The following is a 13,067-nucleotide window of genomic DNA, read 5'->3' on the forward strand; positions in this document are numbered from 1 at the left end:
AGGTAGTTGGGGAGTAGGCTGAAGCGGATACGTGCAGTAGTTAATTTCTTCGTTTATTACTTAAGAAAGTTAAACCTCGCAACTTCTGTCTAAAGATTTACTTTCACCAGAAAACTTGCGTTTGCGCATACAGATGTTATACTTCTATTTATACTTAAATTTATTTTCGGAATTAAACAATGGAAACTTATAGTTTGAGGGAACAGTTTGTGTATATTATATGCAACCACGACATGTTCGAAAGTTCAGACCTAATACCATACAAGATAGTTCAACTGTCGCTCACCTATGAAAAACGACCGATCTTAGGAAAATGAAACTTTGTTCAAAATGGTTCAAATGGCTCTAAGCACTATGGGACTTAACATCTAAGATCATCAGCCCCTAGACTTAGAACTACTTAAACCTAACTAACCTAAGGACATCACACACATCCATGCTCGAGGCAGGATTCGAACCTGCGACCGTGGCAGCAGCGCGGTTCCGGACTCAAGCTTCTAGAACCACTCGGCCACAAGGCCGGCAATGAAACTTTGTGGAAACGTTTGTAAGGACATGCGGAAGAGAATGCAAGCATGCACATGTGCATGCGTTTTGTTGTACAGGTTCCTGATATCAGTTGTTGGGATGGAGTTCCGTGCCTGTTTCACTGTGGGCAAGCGTTACCTTATTGGAAAACTTCCAATCCATATGTGGCATACAGCAAACCAGTGCTTAACAGTATTGGTTAAAAACAGTCTTGGTTGCAATTTTAGTCTTTTATTTTTCAACGAGGCGTTTCGCCTTATGTAAGCATCTTCAGGTTATCTTAATTTGGTTATTTCTTAGAAGAATCCTTTAGTCAGTGTAGCCAAAGGACATCGTCGAATATATCAGGCCAACATCGCCTTCGTTAATCTCAGTTTTTACTGATAACCTGAAGATGACTAAAGAAGGCGAAACGTGTCGTTGAAAAATAAAAAACTAAAATTACAACCAAGACTCTTTTTAACCAATACTTATTGGAAAACACTCCCTGGAATGCTGTTAATGAATGGCAGTACGACAGGTGGAATCATCAGATTGATGTATAAATTTGCAGTCAGGGTGCGCCGGATAACCACGACAGCGCCCCTACTGCCACACGAAGTCGCACACCGGACCATAACTCTAGGTGTAGGTCCAGTGTGTCTAGTGCGTAGACAGGCTGGTTGCAGGCTCTCAACTGGCCCCCTTCTAACCCAGCAGACGGCCATCACTGGCACCGAGGCGCAACCAGCGTTCATCATACGCAACACAACAGACATCCGTCCTGGCCTCCAATGAGCTCTCGCTTGACACCATTGAAGTCGAAAATGGCGGTGGTTTGGAGTCACTGGAATGCACGGTGCAGGGCGTCTGACTCGGAGCTGTCCTTGAAGTAACCGATCTGTAACAGTTCATTGTGTCATTGCGGTGCCAACTGTTGCTTAAATGGCTGCTGCAGATGCATACGATGGGCCGGAGCCATTCGCCGAAGACGATGGTCATCCCTCTCGATAGTGCCACGTGGCCGTCCGGAACCCCGTCTGCTTGCGGCCGTACATTCTCGTGACCACTGCTGACAGCAGTCATGTACAGTGGCTGTATTATTCCCAAGTCTTTCTTCAATATCGCAGAAGAAGCATGAAGCTTCTCTTATATTCTCGTAGCCCTATTACACGACAGCGTTCAAACTTGGTGAGGTGTTGATGATAGCGTCTTTGACGCCTTGAAGACATTCTTGACTAATATCAACCCACTGCATCCAGTCTCAAAGGTAACTACCGCTCACACAACCGCTGTAGCGTATATTTAAAGCAAATCTGATTTGCATCCTCATAGCGGTGCTACTAACGCTACTTATGCGACTGGCGCGATATCTTAACAGACATCATCTTCCAAGATGCTACTGCAGGCGACTGTTAAATGACTGTACGCAACGGAAAATAATAAACGCTAAAATGAAGATTTGGCCCTGTCTGACTACCCCCTGAAGCAGATCTTAGGATCTCTTAATGCTCTTTAACATATAAATTCCAACCTAAACAGAAATGAATGATTAAGGGAACTAATTATACTAAATGATAAACGTTGTTGCTGCTTATACATTTATTGTATATTAAAAACAATCTTTATTACAAATGTTTATATTTCCTAGCTAAAATTACTGATCCATTGAACAACTCTGCCATTTTATTATGACTGCGCGATCTAATATAAATAACGCGAAATGACTGACATCATGTATGTACCAAACACAAGAAGACACTACTTTTAAATATGATCTACAATGGAGTGCAACGTCAGTGGAAATAAATCCTACGTGAACACAGCTGTTTAGCCTTATAGCCCGTAACAATTAAAAGCAATTACCAATATCAGCGTATGTACTGCGTTCGGTGCGTCAGAGTGATGGTTCTCGTACACGTCTGCGACGATGGAAGAACTCCAGCCACAAAATAAATTCTTTCAGAGAGTTGGACGGCTGAAGGCGGTCCTCTGACTACTATACTCTAATACTGTCTTGTCCTCTCTGTGTTCTACGGACGAGAAACGCGAACTCCCAGCCACAAGGACGGAGTTCAGATAACGTCTCAACTTATGTATAGGCAGAAGAAGTGCTCTCAATCACTGAAAGCCGCATACTCAACGACGACTTCCAACCTGGAGGCGAAGTACAGAATCTTATAAGTTCACAACAGTACAGTGCCTAACCGTTCTAACTATAAAATTTCGTGAGAGCAAAGACAGCAAGTCCGTCCGTACCAACAAGAAGCTGATACTGAGCGACCGTCACACACGGGAGCTCGAAACGGAAGACCTCTTCTCTCCAGCGCTGGCTTCCCAGCAAGGCTTGGCTCCCTACCCTCGTAATTACGAAAACGAATCATATTCCCGAAACCACGGAATATTCTTCCTCTCTACAGATTCTTCCGATCGCCGACCAACCTTATTTTAGTCTTTTGTCGTCCAGCGCGGAAAATTTGCGAGGGGAAACCTATACTCGTACAATGGTACGCTTCTGAGTAAAATTCCTTGGAAATAACCCAGCTTGCGTGGTTTTCGAAGTGCCGCTTCTTCGTTCCTCTCACCTGCGTCCAAGATTTTCAGCGTTTCCGAAGTATATTCCTTCCGGTTCGGCTACGATACCGACCGCTCGTGACTCTGTAGTGTTCCAGCGCTTAGGTGCTACCACGACCGTCTTGCTGTTTCCTGTGTTTAAGCCGGACCAACACACCTGTGTGGGTCTTCCACCCAGGGCTTCAGTTACGCCAGTCGTTTCATTCCCACTGGCGTTCCAATCTCTACTAGTATAGGCAATCATTCATTACGCCGTTTTTATAAAGACACTGCGTCACCTTTCATGCAATAACCGCTAACAATTATTTACAAGACGTACGTGACAATGTCAGTCTTCTTTATATATTCATACATATGATGTACAACCTATCACATGATACCTAATTGTGTTTGTAGATCACGGCAAAGTACGTGGAAGAGTGCTTGTAAGGTGCGAAATTATAGCCACCTTACTATCTTTCAGGTGAAGACACACTCCTACCAACTTTCGTCATTTCGCACAACTCCTTCTTGGCGTTGCGATTTTTTACCCACGTTTTGTTGTGACTGATCTTCCTCCTTTTGTGTTCCGAGGACACTGCACACACGTATTAATGTGCTTTGTGTAATTTCTTTCTTTATAAACGCGTTTTTACTTCGCAAAACGCGGTGAGCACTATGTTGTGTTTCCTAACCCCGTCGGCGTTCATTTGTTCCCGAGAGAATTTCGCGCCGAACTTGAATCTTGTTTACTTCCCTTTCTCTTTCTCTGTGTGTGTGTGTGTGTGTGTGTGTGTGTGTGTGTGTGTGTGTGTGTGTAAGCTCCTTTAGCTGTTTGTGATCTCTTTTCTGTATAGTTCCTTTTAAATAATGTGCCTTTACAGAATGTAGTGTTTTCATTTAAAACTTGTTTGCCTTCTGTTGTTGCCTTTTGTATCTGGAAGTTTTCTTGTATTGTCAGTTTGTGGTATAGGCTGTGGCTGGTTTTCAGTATTTTTAAATCTGTTGCTTTTGGTGTTGGGTGGTGGTTATGGGTTGTTAGGTGGTCAGCAAATGTGCTATAGATGCTCTTACTTTTTAGGGCTCTGCGGTTCTGAGCATCTCGATTTAAAGTTCTTGCATGTTCGTCCTGTATATACTGATTGACAAATGTTGCATCTGAGTTCGTGTATTCCTGATTTGTAGAATTTATCTGTGGGTGTTTCCTGTGTTCTGAGTTTTCTCTGTGTTGTGTTGTCTGTCCTGTATCCTATTTGAAGTCCCTGTGTCTTCCGTATGTTGCGTATTCTGTAGAAACACTTTTTTACTTGCACCTTTTGTACATCTTTTCTGGGCTAAGAGAATGTTGCGTCTTAAGTATGTTGTTTAGTGTAGCTCAACTTTAAACCATAATATCTCGACAACGGATAAAGACTGTTCGATAAAATATTCCTTTTTGACTTTATCCATTTACCGACCTACGTCCACATTTTCAATCGGAACGAACAAGTTTGAAACATAGATGCGGCGCGCTCCGAAGAGCTCCCAGAAAAACGTGTATTTGCGCATGAAATACAAGCGAAGCAAGATTTTTTCAAACGGTTAAAACTGACCTTAGACCAAGGCCTGATACACTGGTGAACCAAATTTGAAGCAACAATCTCGCTCCAGTTCGGTATTATTTAGTGGTGATTGTTGTTGCACGTAAAATGCGAATGTGCCATTAGCTGAGCATTACTTTCAGCATAATTAAAATCTTTTGCAAAAGGAACTAATCGATTCGCACAATTTTCCTGGGCGCCACCTCCGGCTCGTCGTTCAAACCTTGCTCAATACGCTGTAATGTAGCTGCATATAATGTAGCTGCATCCCAGGACAGTATTCACCATCCGTACGATCGACGGGATGCCAGAATCAGTGCTTGCGTTGCCGCCCATGGAGATTATACCATGTACCAAAATGGGTATTTCAGCATGGGTCGATACCTGGTACCTAGGAACTCCTTGTGCTACCGGTCTGTAAATGTAATCATTTCATGTACTCCATATGCGCTGTTGTGACAATAAATCGTGAGTGAACTGGAAACATATAAAAGGGTGTACTAATTTTTTTCCGACGGTGTATTAGGAATTCTATACGCAGGAGAGAGCGATTTTTAATTCCCAAACGTGCAGTGCTATACTTTTTCGTTAGATCATCCACTCACTAGTGCCACTATTTCTTACTCAGGTGGTTGCCTACGAATTTTAAGCAAATAGTTTCATTTCCTGTGCTCTGCTACACATAAGTAATTTTCGTCTGTCTGGAATTTAGTAGTATCAGTTTTGTAAGAAAAAGAGTTAAACTATTTGTAGTGGACCAGTTTTATGCATCTCCCAGTATTATATTCTGGTTATGTGTGGTACGGATGTGAGTGATCGGGCGCTAGGACACGGAGCTAGCAAGGCGCGGCTGGTACTTACCTCTTTGATCTTGAAGTCGAGGATGTACTTCATGTAGGTGGGCAGCTGGTTGATGACGGTGAAGTACCCGAAAATGCTGCAGGCGTGCGCGATGATGATGGCCCAGACGGGGCCTGACGTCAGCACGTGTCGCCACGGCAGCGGCAGCGCCTGCAACACATCGTCTCCTGCAGTCGCAGCCCGAAGCAGTGGACATGTGGGACACACCGCAGGTAAAGCTCGCAGCCATAATCAGACGCAGTAGCAAATATCGAGAGCGTGATACGGGGTCACCTCTGTCACCTCTGCCAGGCACTTAAGCGTGATCTGCAGAGCAGTCACGTACACTACTGGCCATTAAAATTGCTACACCACGAAGATGACGTGCTACAGACGCGAAATTTAACCGACAGGAAGAAGATGCTGTGATATGCAAATGATTAGCTTTAGAGAGCATTCACAAAAGGTTGGCGCCGGTGGCAACAACTACAACGTGCCGACATGAGGAAAGTTTCCAACCGATTTCTCGTACACAAACAGCAGTTGACCGGCGTTGCCTGGTGAAACGTTGTTGTGATGCCTCGTGTAAGGAGGAGAAATGCGTACCATCACGTTTCTGACTTTGATAAAGGTCGGATTGTAGCCTACCGCGATTGCGGTTTATCGTATCGCGACACTGCTGCTCGCGTTGATAGGGATCCAATGACTGTTAGCAGAATATGGAATCAGTGGGTTCAGGAGGGTAATACGGAACTCTGTGCTGGATCCCAACGGCCTCGTATCACTAGCAGTCGAGAGGACAGGCATCTTATCCGCATGGCTGTAACGGATCGTGCAGCCACGTCTCGATCCCTGAGTCAACAGATGGGGACGTTTGCAATACAACAATCATGTGCACGAACAGTTCGACAACGTTTGCAGCAGCATGGACTATCAGGTCGGAGACCTTGACGCTGCATCACAGACAGTATCCCTGCGATGGTGTACTCAACGACGAACCTGGGTGCACGAATGGCAAAACGTACTTTTTTTGGGATGAATCCCGGTTCTGTTTACAGCATCATGATGGTCACATCCGTGTTTGGCGACATCGCGGTGAACGCACATTGCAAGCGTGTATTTGTCACGGCCATACTGGCGTATCACCCGGCGTGATGGTATGCGATGCCATTGGTTACACGTCTCGGTCACCTCTTGTTCGCATTGACGGCACTTCAAACAGGGGACGTTACATTTCAGATGTGTTACGACCCCTGGCTCTACCCTTCATTCGATCCTTGCGAAACCCCACATTTCAGCAGGATAATGCACGACCGCATGTTGCAGGTCCTGTACGGGCCTTCCTTGATACAGAAAATGTTCGCCTGCTGCCCTGACCAGCACATTCTCCAGATCTCTCGCCAATTGAAAACGTCTGGTCAATGGTGGCCGAGCAACTGGCTTGTCACAATACGCCAGTCACTACTCTTGATGAACTGGGGTTTCATGTTGAGGCTGCATGGGCAGCTGTACCTGTACACGCCATCCAAGCTCTGTTTGACTCAATGCCCAGGCGTATCAAGGCCATTATTACGGCCAGAGGTGGTTATTATGGGTACTGATTTCTCAGGACCTATGCACCCAAATTGCGTGAAAATGTAATCACATGTCAGTTCTACTATAATATATTTGTCCAATGAATACACGTTTATCATCTGCATTTCTTCTTGGTGTAGCAATTTCAATTGCCATTAGTGTAGATGCAAATTGGAAATTTGTGGTAAGTTCTTACAGGGCCAAACTACTGAGGCCATTGGTCCCTAAGCTTAGACACTACTTAACCTAACTGAAACTAACTTACACTAAGAACGATACACACATCCATGCCCAAGGGAGGACTCGAACCTCCGACGAGGGGAGCCGCGCGGACCATGACAAGACGCCTAAGACCGAGTCGCTACCCCGCGTGGCCACGTACATGCAGATGCAGTTGTTGCTCAGGGATGAGTATTAATTGTTACTACAGTCTGTTGTTCGGTGCTTACCTCATTTTGTCCACCCGTTCACACAATGAAGGCTTTCGAGACCGGGCGTTCTTAGCTGCTGACGAATCTTTCGGGTTGTATGGTCATATGGTCATAGTTCGTGATAGTTTTCCGTTCCTAACGTTTCGTCCAGTGCGCTGAATATCTTCAGGGGTTCTCCTGATTCTGCTGTGCCTTGCCGAATGAGGGGTCGGACGTTGGAAGGGAACATAAACATTGTGGGTAAGGGATGTGGTTGAAATTTACATCTGATCGGCAGGGATAATCCTTGTCAGTGATAATACTTAACTATAACTGATGGTTACAATATCTGCGTTTATATAGCGTCTGTATCTTCACAATAAAATGTCCACCAGAGATGCATGCATCTCTGAAGGAACAGACACCGTCACCGACGATTGCATTTATGGTAAACATTATGAAACGGATTCGCGTTCTGCGACTATGTATTGATGTCAGCTGTTCGTGACACGTGAATATTTATGTCGAACCTGAATTTTCCGCTTATCGCCAGCAGTTGCCCATTTCAGTTATCCGAACACGTCTCCAGGAAAGATCCAATCTTCCATATGTCACGTATTCACAATCCTTATGCTCGCACCATACGCGAATGCCGCACAAGGAAACAAACATTATTTCGTAATATTAGCCCGTCGAATGTCTGTAGGACATTGTATCGTGAAGATACAGACACTGTATAAACACACTGTAAAGTTAAAATGACGATATAACATTTGGCTCCCTTAGTGGGAATCACATATTGTACGAGCTTAAGGATTGTTACTAGGTGACATATGGAAGTTTGAATGGGTCCGGGAGGCATGCTCGGGTAGCTGAAGTGGATAAAACGACCGCTCGCGGTAAGTAGAAAATTCGGATTCAAATCCCGGTATGACACAAATTTCCATGTGTTGCAACAGCTGACGTCAATGCATAGTAGCAGAATGCGAATCTATTTCTCAATGTCAACTATGACTGTCACCTGTCGAATGGAAATCTTATCTATCGATTCTGTCGTGTTTTCTGTTAAAATTATCGCCATGTTTATATGTTTCGTTGACTTCTCTGTAGAGCCTTGGATGATACTTCATCATTGTGGATAAAGTTTTGGTTCAGGAAAACTTCACTTTAAGGTTTCCTGACTGAAGAGCATGCTCTGCTGCAGCTGATTTTTCTATGAGGACTATTCGGAAAGTGAGGTCGGATCGAGCGCCAAGGGAAAACCACAGTGAAAACCCGATGAAGCTTCGCACAGATATGTTGGGCAGCATAACATCGATCGCGTCACATCGCTCTTTTCAGTTATGAGTGTCCAGTGAGCATGTAAAGATCCCTAGAAAATAGTATCTGCCGCCAATTTGACTGCCTGATGAAAGATTTCACCTCTACATCTACATCTACATCCATACTCCGCAAGCCACCTGGCAGTGCGTGGCGGAGGGTGCCCTGAGTACCTCTATCGGTTCTCCCTTCTATTCCAGTCTCGTATAGTAGCAGAATGCGAATCTATTTCTTAATGTCAACCTGATGTGATGGAGCCCACATAACATAACTGTCGTGCGTTTCCTTCTCTATGACAATTCTCGGACGCACTTGGGAGAGCAATGAAGCGTTTTCGATGGGAAGTGTTTGATCACACACAACACAGTCCATAATCCCCTGCCCCTCTCACATTCAACTCCACTTACATGGACCGCTGGCTATGAAGGCAACATTTTGGCATAGAAAACGAGCTGCAGACCAGCGTAGAGAATTGTTGGAAAGCACAGGAGGCTATGATGAGGGTATTGCAGAGAAGTGGTTGGAAGGTGTAGCTAACAGCGCAAATGAAATAATTTTGATTTTCACAGCGATATCAATTTCCAAACCGATCGGATCTTACTTTCCGAATAGCCCTCGTATTTTTCCTAGCCTGAAAAGCCTTTTATGTTCGTTCAGCCATGTATCAGCCTTCTCTTGGTAGTTCCATTATAGATCTTATCATACATACACGGAAATTTACATATCCCGCATGCCAAGAAAGGACGACGTTTATCCTCGCAGATCGGAGTATTCACAAATGTTCTCTCTTGATCTAAAACGCGGTCTGGTGTTCTGTTTCTGTAAAATCTTTCCAGTCTGATCAGTTACCTTTATAATAAAAGGGAAAGAAACTTCGTGTGTCACACCATCTTCGTACATGACAGAAACCATCCTGGCTTTGGGTGGAAAAAGCCAGAGATTACGGCTAGCCACGAGCCCACTTTGAAAATGTTTAGGTCGCCATTCTTTGTGACTATTTGTTAGGGACTCATGATCTTCCATCCAGGTTTAAAGGACGAACTTGCTTTCTTAGAAACTACTGTAAATTCTGCTGGAAGAGATGCGCAATGTAAGAGAACGTCCCCGCAGAATTACAAACCAACGTACATCACAATTTTCTGCAGCAGAATTCTTGAGAATCTTCTAAGTTCGAATAAAATAAATTTCCTTTAGACAGAGATGGTTCTGTCCAAAAAAATGGTTCAAATGGCTCTCAGCACTATGGGACTTAACACCTGAGGTCATCAGTCCCCTAGAACTTAGAACTACTTAAACCTAACTAACCTAAGGACATCACACACATCCATGCCCGAGACAGCATTCGAACCTGAGACCTTAGCGGTAGCGCGGTTCCAGACTGGAGCGCCTAGAACAGCTCGGCCACAACGGCCGGTTGGTACTGTCCACAAATCAGCATGGATTTAGGAAGCATCGCTTATATGAAACTCAGCTTGCTCTATTCTCACACGCTGTCCTGCGAATCTTTCATGAAGGCACCAGGAAGATCCCATATTCCTAGATTTCCGGTAATAGTTTGACACAGTGCCCCACTGCAGACTGCTGTCGAAAGTACGGGCATACGGAATAGGTTCCCAGATATGTGAGGGACTAGAAGACTTGCTAAGCTATACGAGGGTCACTCCAAAAGAAATGCACACTATTTTTTTAAATCCATCTTTTATTCTACATGTTTGAAAGTTTTACAGTGTGTAGATACATCCTTCAGGAACAATATTTTCATTTCTCTACATAATTTGCATCGCCATCTTGGAACCAGCGCCTGTATACCCGCACGGTAAAATTCTGGACCAACCTGTTGGAGCCACCGTTTGGCAGCGTGCACAAGGGAGTAATCATCTTCAAACCTTGTTCCACGAAGAGAGTCTTTCAGTTTCCCAAAGAGATGACAGTCATCTGGAGCCAGGTCAGGACTCTACGGCGGGTGTTTCAGTGTTGTCCATCCGAGTTTTGTGATCTCTTCCATGGTATTTTGACTGACATGTGGCCGTACATTGTCGTGCAACAGAAGAACATCCTGCTTTTGCCGATGTGGTCGAACACGACTGAGTTGAGCTTGAAGTTTCTTCAGTGTTTCACATATGCATCAGAATTTATGGTGGTTCCACTTGGCATGATTTCCACAAGCAAGAGTCCTTCGGAATCGAAAAACACCGTAGCCATGACTTTTCCAGCAGAAGGTGTGGTTTTGAATTTTTTTTCTTGGGTGAATTTGCATGATGCCACTCCATTGATTGCCTCTTCGTCTCTGGTGAAAAATGATGGAGCCACGTTTCATCACCTGTCACAAATATTCCAAGAAATTCATCTCAACCATTCTCGTACTGTTCCAAAAGTTCGCTGCATACCGTTTTTCTTGTTTCTTTGTGAGTCACTGTCAACACCCTCGGAACCCATCTGGCGCAAACCTTTTTTAACGCCAACACTTTCAGTATTCTGCAAACACTTCCTTCCCCTATCCCAACGTAGCGTGACAATTCGTTCATTGGGTTGCGTCTGTCAGCAGTCACCAATTCGTTAACTCTCTGCAAAGTGTCTGGAGTGTATGCAGTAGTAGGCCTGCCGCTGCGAGGTCAATCCTCAATATTGCCGTGCCCGCTTTCATCACGTAACCTGCTTGCACACCGACTAACTGTACTGCGATCGACAGCAGCATCTCCACACACCTTTTTCAACCTCTTGTGGATGTTTCCCACTGTCTCGTTTTCACTGCACAGGAATTCTATGACAGCACGTTGCTTCTGACAAACTTCAAGTGTAGCAGCCATCTTGAAGACATGCTGTGACGACGCCACTCACGGGAACAGGTTGAACTAAGTTTGAAAACAGGAAGGATGTACCTACACACTGTAAGACTTTCACACATGCAGAATGAAAACTGTATTATTTTCAAAAATAGTGTGCATTTCTTTTGGAGTGACCCTCGCAGAACCCAATAGGTTGTCCTGGACGGTTAGCGCTCATCAGGGACAAGGGTATCGTCGGGAGTGCCCCAGGGAAGTGTGACACTACCGCTTTTGTTCTCTATCTATAATGGGCGACCGTAAAATGTCTGTTTGTTCGATCTTATGTGTCATATGCGAGACAACTGCGGGGTGTAGTCTGGCATTAGACTACTTCATATAGGCATCGCCTCTTGTAAATCATTTTAGAGTCACATTATCATAAGCACCTTCGACAAATGATGGGAAAAATAATAACACTAACATACCAATAAGTCTGTGAGAATTAATGGTAACACTTTCATCCGCGTGTTTTAATCTCTTTATTCAGATGCGAAGAGTTTCTGGACACATTGCAATATCATCAGAGGCCGCGCCTATGTAATGATGCCAAACAACACAGCGCCTACGCGATGGAGGTCAGAACCCCGAACCCAGCGTCGAAATCACGCAGTTTTGTTCTTGGTGGCCGAGGAAAAACATTTCAGGCACACCACCACTCAGAATGGACACAAAAAGCCCTCATGAGGTGGCACAAAGGACGTAAATTAAACCACCCGTTACCTTGGGCAGTTGATTCCCGCACATTTTGCGGCCGAAAACGACAGTTCACAGTGCGATGAGCACCAAGCAAAATTTGACGCTGCTGCCACTCCCGGGGCGATTCAACCCCGCTCTAACGGCGTTGGAGCTGCAACCCTATTGGTTATAATCTGATCCTTTTAGAGGCTAAAGCTACAGCAATTTTTGTTCTGCCATTCAGAGTGGAACTACTAGGCACCTTTAAAAACCATTTGACGAAGTTGTGCCTGTTTAGCCCTCTGTTTCGCGCCCTCCTGTGGCGGCGTGCAACATTAACATGTGAGTGAATAAAATGGTAAAGGGTATCTCTAAGACCCCCCCCCCCCCCGCACGCACACACTCACACACACACACACTTCGGCAACACCCTCGGTGCCACCCAAGCGCCTTTATAAAGCGAGTTAGAAATGTACTTGTCGCAGACTTCGATAACCATTTAGCCTCGCGGCTGCTCTAGCTGCTGAAGGCAGGGAAACTCTTTGACACCCATTAGGTGGGAACATATTTAACCCACCTTACATATCCCATGAACGTCTGAGCTTGAGCTTTTTTTCGCATGTGTCGACCTTTGCTGGGTGAAGCGTCGGCGAGTCTGAGGGTGACGTCGCAGGGCGCCACGCTTTTACACCATTACGGACAGAAGTTGTAGGCAGCTTTGAGTCATATTTCAAACTTATGTGCCACAATGAGAGACAATTACGAGGTTTCGAAAAAGTAGC

The 13,067-nt window shown here is 44.9% G+C and overlaps 1 protein-coding gene across 1 annotated transcript in view; it reads right to left on the reverse strand.

Annotated features, from left to right (window-relative positions):
* The window catches only part of LOC124776405 (sialin), a 385,302-nt gene that overhangs the window by 58,107 nt on the left and 314,128 nt on the right, over positions 1-13,067 (reverse strand). Inside the window, exon 8 of the mRNA XM_047251384.1 lies at positions 5,502-5,651. Within this exon, the coding sequence (XP_047107340.1) occupies positions 5,502-5,651 (150 nt within the window). The remainder of the gene's footprint in view (positions 1-5,501; positions 5,652-13,067) is intronic.

This window comes from Schistocerca piceifrons, chromosome 2 (assembly GCF_021461385.2).
Source record: "Schistocerca piceifrons isolate TAMUIC-IGC-003096 chromosome 2, iqSchPice1.1, whole genome shotgun sequence".
Taxonomy (NCBI): domain Eukaryota; kingdom Metazoa; phylum Arthropoda; class Insecta; order Orthoptera; family Acrididae; genus Schistocerca; species Schistocerca piceifrons.